The following is a 15,027-nucleotide window of genomic DNA, read 5'->3' as shown; positions in this document are numbered from 1 at the left end:
AAGATGCATGCAAACATCTCTCCCCAGGCTTATCTACTATCCTTGGAAAGAAAAAAAAATTGCAGGTGTTTCATTGGCATATTTTAGCTGATTTTGTTTTTTAAGAGATTACTGGTCACTCTTCTTTTTTCTTCATATATAATTTGGAAAGTCTACTGCTACATGAATCTTCCAGTTCTTTTGCTCACTCTCTAAATTGTAGCTAAGCTTTCCAAGTAACTTTGAAAGAACTGGAAGCAGCAAACTAAGATTTAGCAGGAAAATCTGAGCAGTGATTTTGACTGATTCTTACCAAAATCAGCCACAACTTAGACACCTACTGAAATATTTTTAAAAACCTTCAGAATTCTATGATATCCTAAAGTTGTGGTTTAAGTCTGCATTCTGAAGAAATGCAAAACTATGTCAGTTTCACAGCAGCACAAAAACTACACCAATCCAAGTTGATATTCATCTACAAACAGGCATGTGTGAGTGTCCTACAATTACTTAATTTGCTGATGCCTTTGAAGTGTTTCAGGAACTTGTGGTCCCCACAGGACAGCAGAGATTAGTACTTTATGCAAAGATGAGTTAGTACACAAATTAAAGTTTTGATTGTGGTACATGCAAGAGTTTCAGATAATACTCTTTAGGGCACTTTTTTTTCCCCCCTGTATCTGAAAGAGCTGATCAAATTAAAACAGAGAAGGGAAAAAAAAAAAAAAAGCTTAGGAATCACGAAATTCGAGTCTGTTTGTATTGAACTTTGCCATTCTTTCTAACAAAAATAGTTGATTTCCCTGATTCCTCACTACATTAACAAACACTGTGCTGAAGTAGGATTGATTTTCTCCTCTCCACATCCCTTCAGTGGTGACTTACCAAATCGACAGGGCAATGTGAAATGAAGATTTAAACTTTCAACACATCCGTGCAAAATCCTATCTAGAAGAAGCGCAATTACATTGCATCATTTACAAAATAATGCGAGCGAACCAAGTAACAAGTATCGAGCTAAGCAGACTCTCCTGCGCAGCTTGGAGGGAGAATACATTTAACTGCTCAAACCCCGGAGAGGGGAGAGATCCTGTCACTCCCAGTCCACACGCCAAGAATGACATTTGAAAAACTCAAACAAAACCACAGCACTAATAAGTCACCTGATGAAGGAAGTGTTAAAGAATTGCACAAGAGCAGCGAACAGCAGCTGTCCGAGCACGCAGGGCTGTGTCACCTGTCAGACCCCGGCTCAGCCCCGAGGGACACCCAGCGCTGCCACCTCCAGAGCTCCCCGCAGCCCAACAGGTGCGGCCGGGGCGGCGCTGGGAGCAGCAGCGGCCGCGGGGCTCGGCGATGCGGGCACAGCCAGCCCGTCCCCGCGGGGCTCGGGCTCGGCGATGCGGGCACAGCCAGCCCGTCCCCTTGGGCACAGCCAGCCCGTCCCCGCGGGGCTCGGCGATGCGGGCACAGCCAGCCCGTCCCCTTGGGCACAGCCAGCCCGTCCCCGCGGGGCTCGGGCTCGGCGATGCGGGCACAGCCAGCCCGTCCCCGCGGGCACGGCGGGCCTGCGGCGGCGCGGCTCGGCACAGCCCAGCGGGGCTCAGGGCGCCGCGATGGGCGGGACCTGTCACCGCAAGGCGCCCGGAGCAGCACCTCGCTGCTGGCGGGACAACGCAGCTACCCGGCTCCCCCGAGGAACAACAGCCCCGCATCCCCCCGGGGCCGTGCAGCCGCGGGGCTGCGCCTGTGCCGCCGGCACCGCTCGGCTCGGCTCGGCACGGAGGGAGGGAGGCAGGCAGGGCAAGGGGGGCAGCCACGCCGCGCCGGCGCGGCGCCGTACTGACCTCCCCGAACTGCAGGGCGGAGACGATCATGAGGACGAGGCCCCCGAGGCAGAGGCAGGGCCCATACCTGTGCGACAGGCAGGTATAGGTCTGGCGCTGCAGGAGCTTTAGCAGCATGGCCCGCCGGCGGCCGCCGCCCCGCACGGCCCGGCCCGGCCCGGCCCCGCTCCCCGCGCTGCCTGCGCCGGGCGGGGCCGCCGGCCCAGAGCCCGCCCCGCTTCCGGCAGCGCCCGGCGCCGCCTGGCGGTGGCGGAGGGGCCGCGCTGAGGGAGCGGCGCTGCCGGCCCGGCCTTCACGGGGGGAGCGGCGCTGCCGGCCCCGCACGGAGGCGACGAATTGGCCCTTCCAGGGCTGAGGGCTTGCGGACATCGCGCTGATGCGGCCGAGCTGCGTGCTGAGATTGAATTTCAGCGGTCCGTGCGTGTTACGGCACAGGAATGAAGTGCAGGGATGGGTTTGTGGGATGGAAGTCAGCAGGCTAGAGAGGGTTATTGAGTTCTTCAAGAACAGCTCTTGAGGAAAAAAGATAACAAGAAACCAGTTAGCAATCGGTAGCTGACAGCATCTGTCTGACAGCTTACACTCTGCCATCAAGATGCTGTTGCCATCGCCGCTGTCAAACACAGATCGGGCAGAGGCACCGCTGGTGGCCAGATGTGAAAAATGCCTATGATATGATTGGTTTTTCGCAAATATTAAAATGAATATTGCATGTATTACGTTAGAAAGTTATGCTGTATTAATTTTTTAAGTAGTGTGTTAAGTATAGTTTTAGGTTGTAATATATTGTTAAAATAGAAACTATATATGTGAGATATTCTTTTAAGAAAGGAATGAGGTACTCGCACCGGATAGCAGCCACAGGACACCTAAATCTTTCAGAGAAAGAGAATTTATTGCCCCATTATCAGAAGAAACTGACTTTTTCCCACCTTGCTCAGCCCTGAAGATGCCGTCAGGATTAAGAGGAAGAAACTGAAGCTGACCAGACAGAATCCTTTGTTTGAATGGAATTTACGCATCATGTATGAGATGCATGAATATGCAACAGGCTATTACTTTTAAGAGTTAATCCTCTGTCCTTTTTTGGGCTTATTTTGCCCAGAAAAGGTACCCAGACTGCCTGTAACTCTTTGTTCTTATTGTCTCATATTGTCCTAATCTCAACTGTTCAAATTTTTATTACTCTAGTTCTATTACTATTTTTATAACCATTTTATTACTATTAAACTTTTAAAATTAAAAAAAACCCAAGTGATTGGCGTTTTTCACACCAGAGCAGAATGGGGGGGTGTCAGAGGCCTGCTGGAGGCCAGGCATAGTAGCACCCATCTCTGTAGTCCATCCCTGCATCCAAAGGTCTTCTAAGTATTTTTTAAAACTCCCTGCAGTAACTTTTCAGAGTCACAACCATGGTCCCTGTGATCCAATATTTCCTGTGGGAAGTAACAATGCCTGCCCCTTTCCAGAACTTTGTCCCAGACTGTTAACACAGTGGTAGTCTGGGAGGACTACACATGGCTGTGTCCAAGGGGGCACAGCTCTTTGGCACATCTCTCCCAAGCCACTGAGCCCTCCTCCTATTTACTTTTTAGTGTCACAGCATTTGTCTTTCTCCAGGGTGAGAGGAAAGCTCCTTAAAACAATTTGATGGGTGAGGGGATGGGTGTTCACATCTTTGAAATGGGGTTTAATGTCCCTCCTGACTTAGGGCAGGTTTGCTGCAGAGCCCACACAGCTTGGCTCCTGGAACAGACAAGGGTCTGTTCAAGCCTGAGTTTCTAAACTTTTGGGTAAAATAGTGAGTTCGAGGGGGAATATGTGGTAGGCGGTTCTGGAAGGCTGTACCTTCCCTCTACAGTGAGGAGAGGAAGAGGACAACATGTGGCTGGGAGTTTAGGATAAAAGGAGGCTGTGCCCTGGGAAACCTCAAGAGAGCAAATCCCATGGCTGTGTGCCCTGGTGGACTCTCCCTTTATTAAAATAAAATTGCAGGACTCCTCTGTCTCCTTTTTGGACATAAACCTCTGGAATTTGTGGATTTTCCTGACAATGGACCATAGGACAGGATGAAAAATTCACCAGGACTTACCTGAAGAGCCTCAGAACCCCGCTCATAGTGCTGTGTTCCTCCTCCCTATGGTCTGTTATCAGCCTGATAATATTTATTTGGCCCTTTGTGATAACCCAGCCTCCCAGGCTTGGTACACAGAAGACTCCAACTAAACTTTTCTCTCCTTTGTGTTCTCACCCATGTACAGAAGTATTGTCCTAGGGGAATATAATCTTTGCATTGTCCCTCACCTGCCCCTCCTGCTCAAGCACTGTGCTATTATTATTATTAATAAACTATTATTACTCAGCTATTATTACTGCCTAGCAGCACCTCTTTACCACCACCCACAGCACTGAGCCAGTGATGGCTTGGTATCCTGAGTCAGCAGACTGAAGTTTTCATTGAGAACTGAGGTATAGCACTTATGCAGATTATGAGAAAAAACCCCTATTTCTGGTCAAAAATAATCTATTTCTCATCAACAATCCAGTGTAAATGCAGAAATGAAACTGACTGTGCTGAAAAGATGAAAATGAGAGATATGTCACCAATGTAAAGCAGAAAAGCAGTCAAGGGAAGCTGAATTACTTCAAGACCTGGATTAATAATTAGTATAAGTTGAGACATGATGCATTTATGTAGACTAATAAATACTTCCATATGATACCAGTGTGATAAAGCCATTAAAATTCACATAATCTTTAAATTATTTTTTAAAGTATCAGACAAAGCATACCATTAGACAGAGAGATATAAAAAGGTGCTGAACAAATCATGATGGCACTATATCTGTCCTTTCTTGTAGAATACTTATATTCAAGGAATATATATTTAAAACTGAAGTTGATGCATGAAAAAGAACAACCAGATCCTTCTTTCTAAAGAGACACTAAAAGGTTTTGACTTGCTCACATCACAGAAATAGACATCAGAAACTTAAACTAAATGCAATACTGTCACGAGGTTAAAACAAAACACAGGAAAACCCTAAGCAAACAAAACAAAACACAACAAGGAAACAAAACCATGTTCTGGAACATATTTAAAACAGGAATAGCAGGAATACCTGTCAAGCCTTGAGAGATAGCCTAACCAGCTTGTGACAGGAAACAGGGCTCTATACTCCAGATGTTCCCCTATATTCCATTTTGCCAGAGTATCTTCCTGTCTTCTGTCCATCAAAGTTTTAATTATTCCAGGTGAATGAGGTTGTTTGGTCTGGAGAAGAGGAGGCTCAGCAGGGATCTTGTTGCTTTCTGAAAGGATGTTGTACTGAGTTGGGAGTTGATGTCTTTTGCCATGTCTGAAGTGGAAGGATGAGAAGAAATGGTCTCCAGATGTGCCAGGGGAGGTTTAAATTAGATATTAGGAGGGAAAAAAGTCACTGAATAACTGGTGAGGCACTGGAATAAGTTGCACAGAGAGTTGTTAGGGTCACTGTCGCTGGAAGTGTTCAAGAGGCATCTGGATGTGGCACTTGAGGATGCATTTTAGGGATGGATATGGTGGGTTGATGGTTGAACTGGATGATCTTAAGGGTCTCTTGCAACCCTGATGATTCTGTGATTCTGTGAAAGGCATGGAATAGGGATGAACACAAGGCCCCCCTCAGCTTGCTAATTAATGGCAAGCTATTAAGGTACACATGCCAAATGCAGGCTCAAATACCTTTTGAGACAATCTATCAAAGTTGCTGGGATAATTCTATGTCTGTCACTAGAAATTATTTCCAGTTTAAAACCAGAAACCAGATGAGGGGCCTTGTATCCCTTTGCAGCTGTCTTTGTGGGCATGTCTCTGAAAGGAGCAGGGCTTGGGCCAAATTCTTCTCTTTTCACATTTTATCTAGTCCGCTGTTTTTGCAGTTCTACAGGTGAGAACTTGATAATTGTATCCAAGAACAGAATACTTAACTTTCTCCATTTCTGCCAGTCACTGGAGATAAAAACAAGCACAGATATACTGGAGATAAAAACAAGCACAGATATTCTGCTAGGAGCAATAAATTCCACTAGATGTCAGGATATGTAAAAATTAGGCACTGCCCTTATAATCCAACATATACTTAGGGGCCTTGCCAAGTCATTATCCATGTAAATCACTGGGCTCTTGGAATGATCTGCTTGACTGTTCTTGTATTTATATTAACTCAAAGGTGCACATAGCAGCACTTAACACAGAGGCATGCCTCCTGTGGATTATGATGTAATCTAAATAAACAAATAGATATAAACACACTTGATCTTGATTTTCTGCAAGTTGTCTCCACCAGTATTTTTTCTCTCTTAGCTCTTAGAAAACTGAATTTTTGATGTTTTTCTTACCACAATTAGACCTTTCTAAGAAAGGGTAGAAGCTACTTTGAAAAGGAAAATAATATTTACTTTCTTTTAACAGGGATAGAGATTCTGTAATCCTCAAAATCTTGAGGAAGGCAGAACTTCTTACTGGACATGGGAAATTATCCAGTAGTAGTATTTTCCAGGTCTTTTGTGTTCTCATTTGCTAGAAAAGGAGAACATTAGGAGCTAAACATCCAAGGCAAGAGTGTAATTATCTTTGGTTGAGGCAGAATACCATAAATAATCAACCAAGCATCTCAATCTTTTCTGTTAGCCAAGAATATTATTCACTAGATATTTCATTAATCTTGTTCTAAAGAAAAGAGAACTAACATCAACACAGGTTTCCTGTATTTGTCTCTCTATGGTGTCTTTAATAAACATGAATTAAACTTGTAGCACTTCTATGAGGCAAAAATTACGGATCACAAAGGTAAAGACAAAATTCAGTAAGTTTGATGCCTGTTCCATGTGAAATTTCTCAATACAGGAGATGTGAATTTTCTCAATACAGGAGATAACTCATTCTACTCTGGAGGCTCAGCTGTTCACTCTTGGGGATTTTGGTTTCATTTGTGAGTGCTCTGAACTTGTGAGCATTCAGAGATATCTCAAGTCAGGCAAGTAAAAGTTCAGAGTAGAGGGGTAGTGGAGAGTTTGTCACTACTTTGAAGAGCACTCTCTATGGAAAAGGACTGGGAGATAATAGGGCCTTCTAGGACTTCTCTCCCCGCCGCTCCACCCTCCCAAAAAAATGTAATATCTGTGCTTCTGAAATTTAACCTAGTAGCCTTAGGCATACTGGAATTAACAGCTTGGTATGGCACTGTGAATCTGGTAGTACCACTATCCATCAAATACAATAATTAAATCACATTAGTCACTCATAAAAGAGTAAAAGATGGTGACTGAGCAGTGTTCTATCCTTCAACACATAATCTCATTTTGACTCACCATTTATAGAGCTCTTAGGCTTTGGTGAGACCCAATGCCACTGGCATTACCTCTGAAATAGAGATTGAATGTAAGTGATTGATTTCTGAGAGACACTGCTAGACCTCGCTGCTGTGTCTTGTAATGGATTATCTCTTAATCAGTCTGAAGTAATTTTAGACTCATGAGCAAATGCCTTCTAATTATATGCAGCTAGTGAGAGTTTTCACTTAGTACTGCTGCAAATAGGAGATTTTAAAAATTGTGCTCAGTATTTCAGTACTTTTAAAAACCCTCAGATGTTCAGCTCCCAACCCTCTGGACCCATATGCAAGGAACATTTATGAGTTTTTACTTGAGAATTCTCTTCATAGGATATGGAATCCTTTTTTTTTTTTTTTTCCTTTCATATCCATTTCTCTACTGGAAAGCAAATTTATGTCTGAAACATCAGTCAGTTCCTACCCTTTCCAGTCCTTTTCTATTTGTGCAGATACTGGAAAGAATATTTAAAATCATCTGAAGAGCATGGCTGGTAAAAATGAGGTATAACTATAGAGAAAACAGTAGTATCTCAGAAACAGATGAAAAAGCTGTGCCTAGAGAGCAAAGGACTGGAAAAATGCCATTTGAAAAATCTCTGAAAGTGAGCATCTAGATGAAGCTGAGGCAGCATGTGCACCTGGCAGCAGAATCAGAGTTTCTAAGCATAATATTCGCCAACATTTTACCCTGAAAGATCTGTTATTTCCTGCACACTTCAAACTAAAATAATAAATGCTTGCAGAAAGCCAGAAGAAACCTTTTGAAATTCTGCAGAATCTGGCTTTTGGTCTTGGTTTTGATTAGTTTGGGGCTTTTGTTGTTTTTGTTGGGGTGTTAGGGTTTTTGTCCTTGGTTTTCTTTATAGCAAGTCCTTGCTTTTTAAAGAGATATGCTGTTAGCAATGGTAAACTAAAATTTAAATAGACAGAGGCTTTCAAACCAACTCATATCTGTATGTCTGTTTCCAAAGTCCTTAGTGAAGTGGATGAAATATCCTGGAAAATCTCCCCAGGCCATGATTTAATGTATTTTATGTGTATTAGGAAATATATTAAGGAAACCTTATTTTATAAATACTAAATTTCATCATTCTTTTTGAAAATATACAGATGGAGTTCATTATCCTTGATATTTAGCTATCATTTTAACTAGAGCAGAATAGAATAGGGTAGAATAGAATTTCTCACAGTGGTCTGCTTCTATGAAATGTTTGATTATTCTAAAGGTTAAAAAGATATTATTTTCTTACTTTACCACTGGAAACACAGAGCCTTTAGTATACTGATGGCAGTGTTACATCACAGTGATGGAATTTATGTTTCTTTTGTTAGTCCTGCCAGGTTGCAATGTCACAGAGAACAGACTGTATAGATTTGACGGTTGAAATGGGCAGGACACTCTTTTAAATCCACTCAGCAGCACACAGCACAAAATAGTGGAGGTGCTTTTAGTGATTTACAGTGGTCAGTAGGATTTTTTGGCTGTATCAAATAACATGCACCTTTTACATCACAGCAGTGAGACTCAGAACATTAGAAGAGAATCTAATTTTGGTTAGTTAGCTCTCCATCATTTGGTATGGATGACAGTATCAGACAGAAGGGTTGAATAGTTAAAGGACCTCTTTAGGATGAACAATTTCCTTTGGTGGCTGAAAGTATACTTTTATGTTTAAAAATCCTTAAGAGACTACATAGAGAGTAGAGTGGGAATAATTGCTACAATACTTTTTTGGAAAGCCACATTAGCTGTTCTTCATATCTATTTTATTTCAGAACATGGAGACATAGAATTGTTTAGGCAGGAAAATACCTCTAAGACCATGGAGTCCAGCCATTAACTGCTGCTCAAGAGTGTGAAGGAGCTGATACAGACAAGACACAGGTATGGTTCATGATCTTTCCTCTGGGACTGGATTGTTGCTCAATCCAAAGTTCCTCAAACAAATAAGAAGTGATGCTCCACAGGTTATTACAGTGCTCATTGCCAGCTACAAAGCTGAGCATTTGTTTACGCCTCATGGTACTGATTTCACTGCATTTTTACTGAAAAAGAACAATTCTGCCTTTTTTTCATATTATTTGTGGCCATAACAAATTTGCTATGCACCACCACCCTTTGAAGAACTATGAAGGACATGGACAAAGGCCAAGAAAGGATGGAAAGAACAGTTTGTAAAAACTGAAAAGACAAAATTAAACACAATGTTTATGTTTTGTAAAACTACATTTTACTAGGTATGTCTGCTTGTATGTATCAGCTGGAATCAAGCAGTTTCAACACAAACAGATTTCACAATATTCCCCTGGAGCACACGTAGCAGCTCCCTCTGTGGCCAGACACAGAAAAAGGAAACTCATGAAAGAAGCAACCAGGAATACATCCAGCAATGTGCAAAGCAGGGCATACAGGGAATAATAAGAAATAATTGAGTGCCCTATATTTAACAATATGTTGCAGTAAAGGTAGACAAACCAACACCCCTAAATTGTGCTGCCAAATCAATATTAACATATGGAAATAGAATCTGATTTTTCAGGAGTGAGTACTCCCCATTTCCAGGACATTTTTTCTCAACATCATTAGCCACTTCTGAAGTTGAGAAAAAAAATATATTTTTGATAGCTTTTCCTATGATTGATCAAATTCTCTCTGTTTAGAGTCTGATTTCATTAATCCCTTTGCATTCTAATTTGACTCAGGTCATGAATTTCGTTACTTTCTCCTAATCTTCAGCGAGCAACTTACTGCCAGCTACTGTGTACCACGAAGAAAACTGCAAAGGTATTTCTTTCAGATGACAAGGCCACATAAAAAGCTCCCATTTCACTTTGAATGATTTACTTTTCACTAAAAATGTGCTTCTACAAAAATGTACTGCCAAAATTCTCAAAATGCCAGAGCCAAATTCTCCTACTAACTGCTTCAGCATGTTCACTACCTCATTTAGAGTGAGGGACAACAAAGCCACTGGAGAATGGTTCATCTGCAGCTAAACAGTCTCTCTCTTGCTCTTTATAGTCCTTGTCAGTCTGCAGCTCATGCATTCTGGAAACAAAGATTTCTCCCAATAAACATTTTATTTGAAAAAAAAGCGTCACCCAAGAATTAACTGAAAATACAGAGTGGAGTATTAAAAAAAAACAATACATTTTGAGAGCTAATTTTCTCTAGAAATTCTGGAATAAACCTTTTCACACTTCATCTCTATTGCAAGACATTACTTCTATTCATTTGTGGTTTTTTGGGGCTTTTTAGTTTGTTTTTTTTTGTTTGTTTGTTTTTGTGTGTGTATGTGTGTGTGTATATGTGTGCATAGTAGCTCTTTGTGGGGTGTTTTTGTTTACTTGCTTGTTTTTGGGGTTTGGGGTTTTTTTTTTTTGGTTGGTTGGTTGTTTTTTTGTTTTGTTTGGTTTTGGGTTTGAGGTATTGGTTTTGTTTTTGTTTTTGGTTTTTGAGTTTTTAATTTGGTTTGGTTTGAGTTTTTTTGAGAGATGAAATTACACAATTTCAACCCAGTAGTTACCTCTCTTCATTCTTAAGGGATCTGTCAGCTTTTGACTTGTCCAATATTTTTGACAGCTAAGACATCTTTTTCCTGAATTTTTGTTAGACATTTAGATATAATATAGCTATCTACAGGGGGGACCCAAAATAAATGGAGCAAAATAAATGGAGCAAAATAAACCATCTCTTAACAGTAACATCTGAAAACTGCCTTATAACTAAATGCCATTACCTTTTAGAAATATTAACACCATGCCACGAATGCCTCACAGTGTTAAGACTTCACAGAAGTTGTGGATTGTTACTATTGCTGCTCCAAACTTCCTGTCAGAAGTGAAAATAGTTTACATATGCTTTTATTACTGAAGGAAGGTTACAGATGCTGGCACATGACCAAAGAGGAAGTGAAGAGATACCACAAACCAGCTTGAACTCTTCTCACAGTAATCTGAAGAAGTTACAGGTAGTGTATTTGATTCCTTCTGTAAATGTATTTCTGGTGCAACCTGTGTTAATAAACCAGCTATTAACCAGTTGTTAATAAAAGAATTTAGGCATTACATTCACAGATTGACTGTTTTTTTCCCTAGTGACTGTGTGTAGCAACAGATCTCAGGAAGTAGCTGAACTGCATCTCTCTTGCTCTCATTCCAAACTTTTACTGCTTACCATTTTCTTGTCTCACTTGTTCTTCCATCCTTCCATCTTCCAGCAGGTTCTTTCCCAAATCAGGGAAGTAAATGCTACTGTAACTATTCTGTACAGGTTTAATGTAAAACCCATGCAGAGATATTAAAAACCAATATGTTTGGGGAAGGACATCCTTCTAACTGGGTCTTTAATGTTACAGGTAATTCCATAATGAATGAGTTTGAAAAATGCATGTATTATAAAGAATATTAATATATAATAGAATATTCATATACAATAAATATAAAATCCATGCAAACCATATTTTGAGTAAAGAAGGAGAAAAGAGGAGATAAAAGAACCAGCAGCATAGGCTATTGTAGATTTCTTCCTTTATTATTTCCTTACCTTCATGTATTTTCAAATCACTGACATGGATGTGTTATTATTTGCACACCTTGACATATTTATTTTTCTAATAATTCTAATTTGAAGTAGTCTGATCATTGTGTTAAACCACAGAATCATAGAATCATAGCAGGGTGTGGTTCACATAGGACCATAAAGATGTCCTAGTTTCATCCCCACTCCCATGGGCAGGGACACCTCCCATTAGACAAGATTGCTCACAGCCCCATCCAGGCTGGTCTTTAACAGGGCATCCACAATTTCCCTGGCCAACCTGTCACAGTGTCTCATCATCCTCAGAACAGAGAATTCTTTCTTAATATGTAATCTAAACCTACCCTCTTTTGTTTAAAGCCATTTCCCCTTGTGCTATCACTACAGGTCTTGGTAAAAAGTCTCTAGCAGTCATTCTTCTAAGCCCCATTTAAATAATGAAAAGATGCAATGTGTTGTCCCTGGAGCCTTTTCTCCTCCAGACTGAACAACCTGAGCTCTCTTGGCCTTTCTCCAACAAGGAGAGGTGCTCCATCCCTCTGATCATTTCTGTGGCCCTCCTTGGACCCACTGCAACAGGTCCATGTCCTGTGCAAGAGACCTCAGAGCTGGATGCAGTGGTCCAGGTGAGGTCTCTCCAGAGCAGAGCATCCACCTCAGCCTTCTGGTCATGTTTCCCATGCTTTCATACCCTGGATAAATCTGGTTTTCTGGACTGCAAGTGCACACTGATGACTCATATCTAATTTTCCATCCACAATAATCCCATGAAGTTGTACTAAAATCCATTACTAGTTATTTTATGTTTCTGTACTCCTAGGGTTTTAATATAACTTATTGAAAACAAAATGAATTAAAATACATAGGCTTTCTTTGAAATAGCACACTAGTGTTCTCAAGTCCAGTAAATGAAATTACTCTCCCCAAGTTCATGAGTAACCTGTATTTGTTACTCTGTGCAGTTTCTAATGATCTTTAAAGAACATGCTTCTTTAAAAAATGATGCATTGTTAAAAATGCATCATTTAAAAATTATTACAGATCACTGCTCAAATTTTATAATAAAATTATAAAGAAAATGAAACATCAAGTGAGCTGCAATAATTGTTTACATAGCAACGAGAGCCTTTGCTAGTGATCACCAAACAGTCAATTGCCACCTGCTTGAGCCAAACGTGTCTATTTCTTTCACTCCAAATAGTGTTCAGGCATTTCAAAAAGTCATGTGAATAATGTAAATACTCAACTCACACTTTAGAGTAATTTATTTACTACTTACAAAACTAAAGGTAGTACAAGGAACTTGCAGAACTGTGGATGGAACATTTTTCCAACAGTGTGACTTAAATGTTGATGCAGTAAAATAAAGTGAATTCCATCTTATTTTTGCAAGGGACCAAACAAAAACACTAAATTACTGATATACTAAAAATTAAAATTCTACTGCTATAAATATAATTACCATCAATATGTTTCTGCCATTTATTTACCAGAGAGACTAGATTACATTTCTGTATATTATTTCTTTAATTTTCAGTTTCAAGAGGAAAAAACATGAAGATACCTGATATTGAGGCACGATTACATAGAATTTTTTAAACCAGCATATTAAGACAGCTCAAACATTATCTCCCTTCCATTATTTTTGCACCTTTAACATAAAGAGAAATATCCCTGTTTTTCAGTCAGTAATTTCTGTCACTCAGATTTACTAGAAGGCAGATTAGCTGTGGAAATGTGAAGTATGAATTTGGGGCATGGTGTGAACTGTTATGCTCAATTTGTATGTTAAGAGTAAGAGCAACTTGCTACTGGCAAGAAGAAGGGCATCAACTACCTCCAGTCTTAGGGGTTGAATAATTTTTTAATTACTTTTCTGTACTTGTATTAAGATATACTATCCCTGGTCCTTTTATGTAATTTCTATCTCCATTCCCAAAGCCTTCAAAGCATGGCAAATACTCACCTTGTGTGCATCCAGCACAGGGAATGTGCACTGAAGGCAAAGCCCTCAATACATGCTCAGGGAGAGGGGCAGAGCATGCACACACACATCTTTGTAGCAGAACAAACTCATGACCTCGAGTTTGGATGTTGGTTTGGAGGGCTGATAACTGCAAACAATCAAAGGAAACAGAAACACCCCTGGCAGAATGTCCGTGGCTTCAGGCTAAACAAAAGTGAAAATGCTGAACACAGCATGATTTTGAATTAAACTATGGTTCCCTCTAAGCATGTGAGAAGTGAATTTCAGGGGAAATTTCGAGATCAAGGCTACAACAAGTGTTTGAAATGAAAGTCCAAGGCGGGTGAGGTGTGTGCAGGACTCTGGAATGGGACTTGCTCGGTTTCTGACTTGGTTTCTGTGCCGGTGTGAAAAACGCCCATCACTTGTTTTTAAAGTTTTAAAAGTTTAATAGTAATAAAGTGGTTATAAAAATAGTAATACAATTGGAGTAATAATAATTTGGACAAATTGAATTAGGACAATATGAGACAATAGAGACAAAGAGTTACGGATGTCTGGGTACTTTTTTCTGGGCAGCATGAACCCGAAAAAGGACACCCGTTAACAAAGGATTAACCCTTAGAAACAATAGCCTGTTGCAATTTCATGCAGTTCATACATGATATATAAATTGTATTCAAACACAGGATTCTATCTGGTCAGTGTCAACTTCTTCTTCTTAATCTTCACACCGCCTTCGAGGTGGGAAGAAGTTAGTTTCTTCGGATAAGAGGGCAATAAACTATTTTGTTCTGAAAGATATAGGTGTCCTGTGGCTGCTATCTGGTGCTTTCTTAAAAAAATATCCCACTTACAGAGGTCTTATTTTAACTGCAAAAGTTACCTTTTAACTACAAGACTACATTTATCATATTGTCAAGATGTTAATACAGCACTACATTAGTAGTTAATACCACTAATCAATACATCAAAATACATATAGTAAATATCTGCGTAAAGCCATATAATATGCACTTTGCAGCACATACAATATGAGCTGCAAAGAGCCCAATGGACCCATTTTTAGCCCTTTTAAAGGAAACTGAAGGCACAAGCAGTCGGTGAGCCGTCCGGGCAGCATCTCACCGCCCGCCTCCCTGCCCGGACGGGGCGTGTGCGGTGCGAGAGCCGCAGCACCGGGACACGGGGAAAGTTCTGCGGCCACAAACTCTGCGGATCGCGCAGCGGGGACGGGCGGAGGGGCCGCGGCCGTTCTGGGGGCGGGGAGCGCCGCGGAGAAGCGAAAGTGAAGGGAAGGCAGCGCCCGTCGCGGCGGGG

General features: G+C 41.1%; 1 protein-coding gene across 2 annotated transcripts in view; it reads right to left on the bottom strand.

Moving 5' to 3' along the window:
• Positions 1–1,967, bottom strand: part of GNPTAB (N-acetylglucosamine-1-phosphate transferase subunits alpha and beta) — a 40,317-nt gene extending 38,350 nt beyond the window's left edge. For both annotated transcript variants that reach the window (XM_063154005.1, XM_063154004.1), the window contains exon 1: positions 1,827–1,967. In XM_063154005.1, coding sequence (XP_063010075.1) covers positions 1,827–1,943 — 117 coding nt within the window. In that variant the 5' untranslated portion in view covers positions 1,944–1,967. The remainder of the gene's footprint in view (positions 1–1,826) is intronic.
• Between the last annotated feature and the right edge of the window lie 13,060 nt (positions 1,968–15,027).

Source organism: Melospiza melodia, chromosome 4 (genome assembly GCF_035770615.1).
Source record: "Melospiza melodia melodia isolate bMelMel2 chromosome 4, bMelMel2.pri, whole genome shotgun sequence".
NCBI lineage: Eukaryota > Metazoa > Chordata > Aves > Passeriformes > Passerellidae > Melospiza > Melospiza melodia.
The sequence above is the reverse complement of the archived record's forward strand: the minus strand, read 5'-3'. Positions and strand labels throughout refer to the sequence as shown.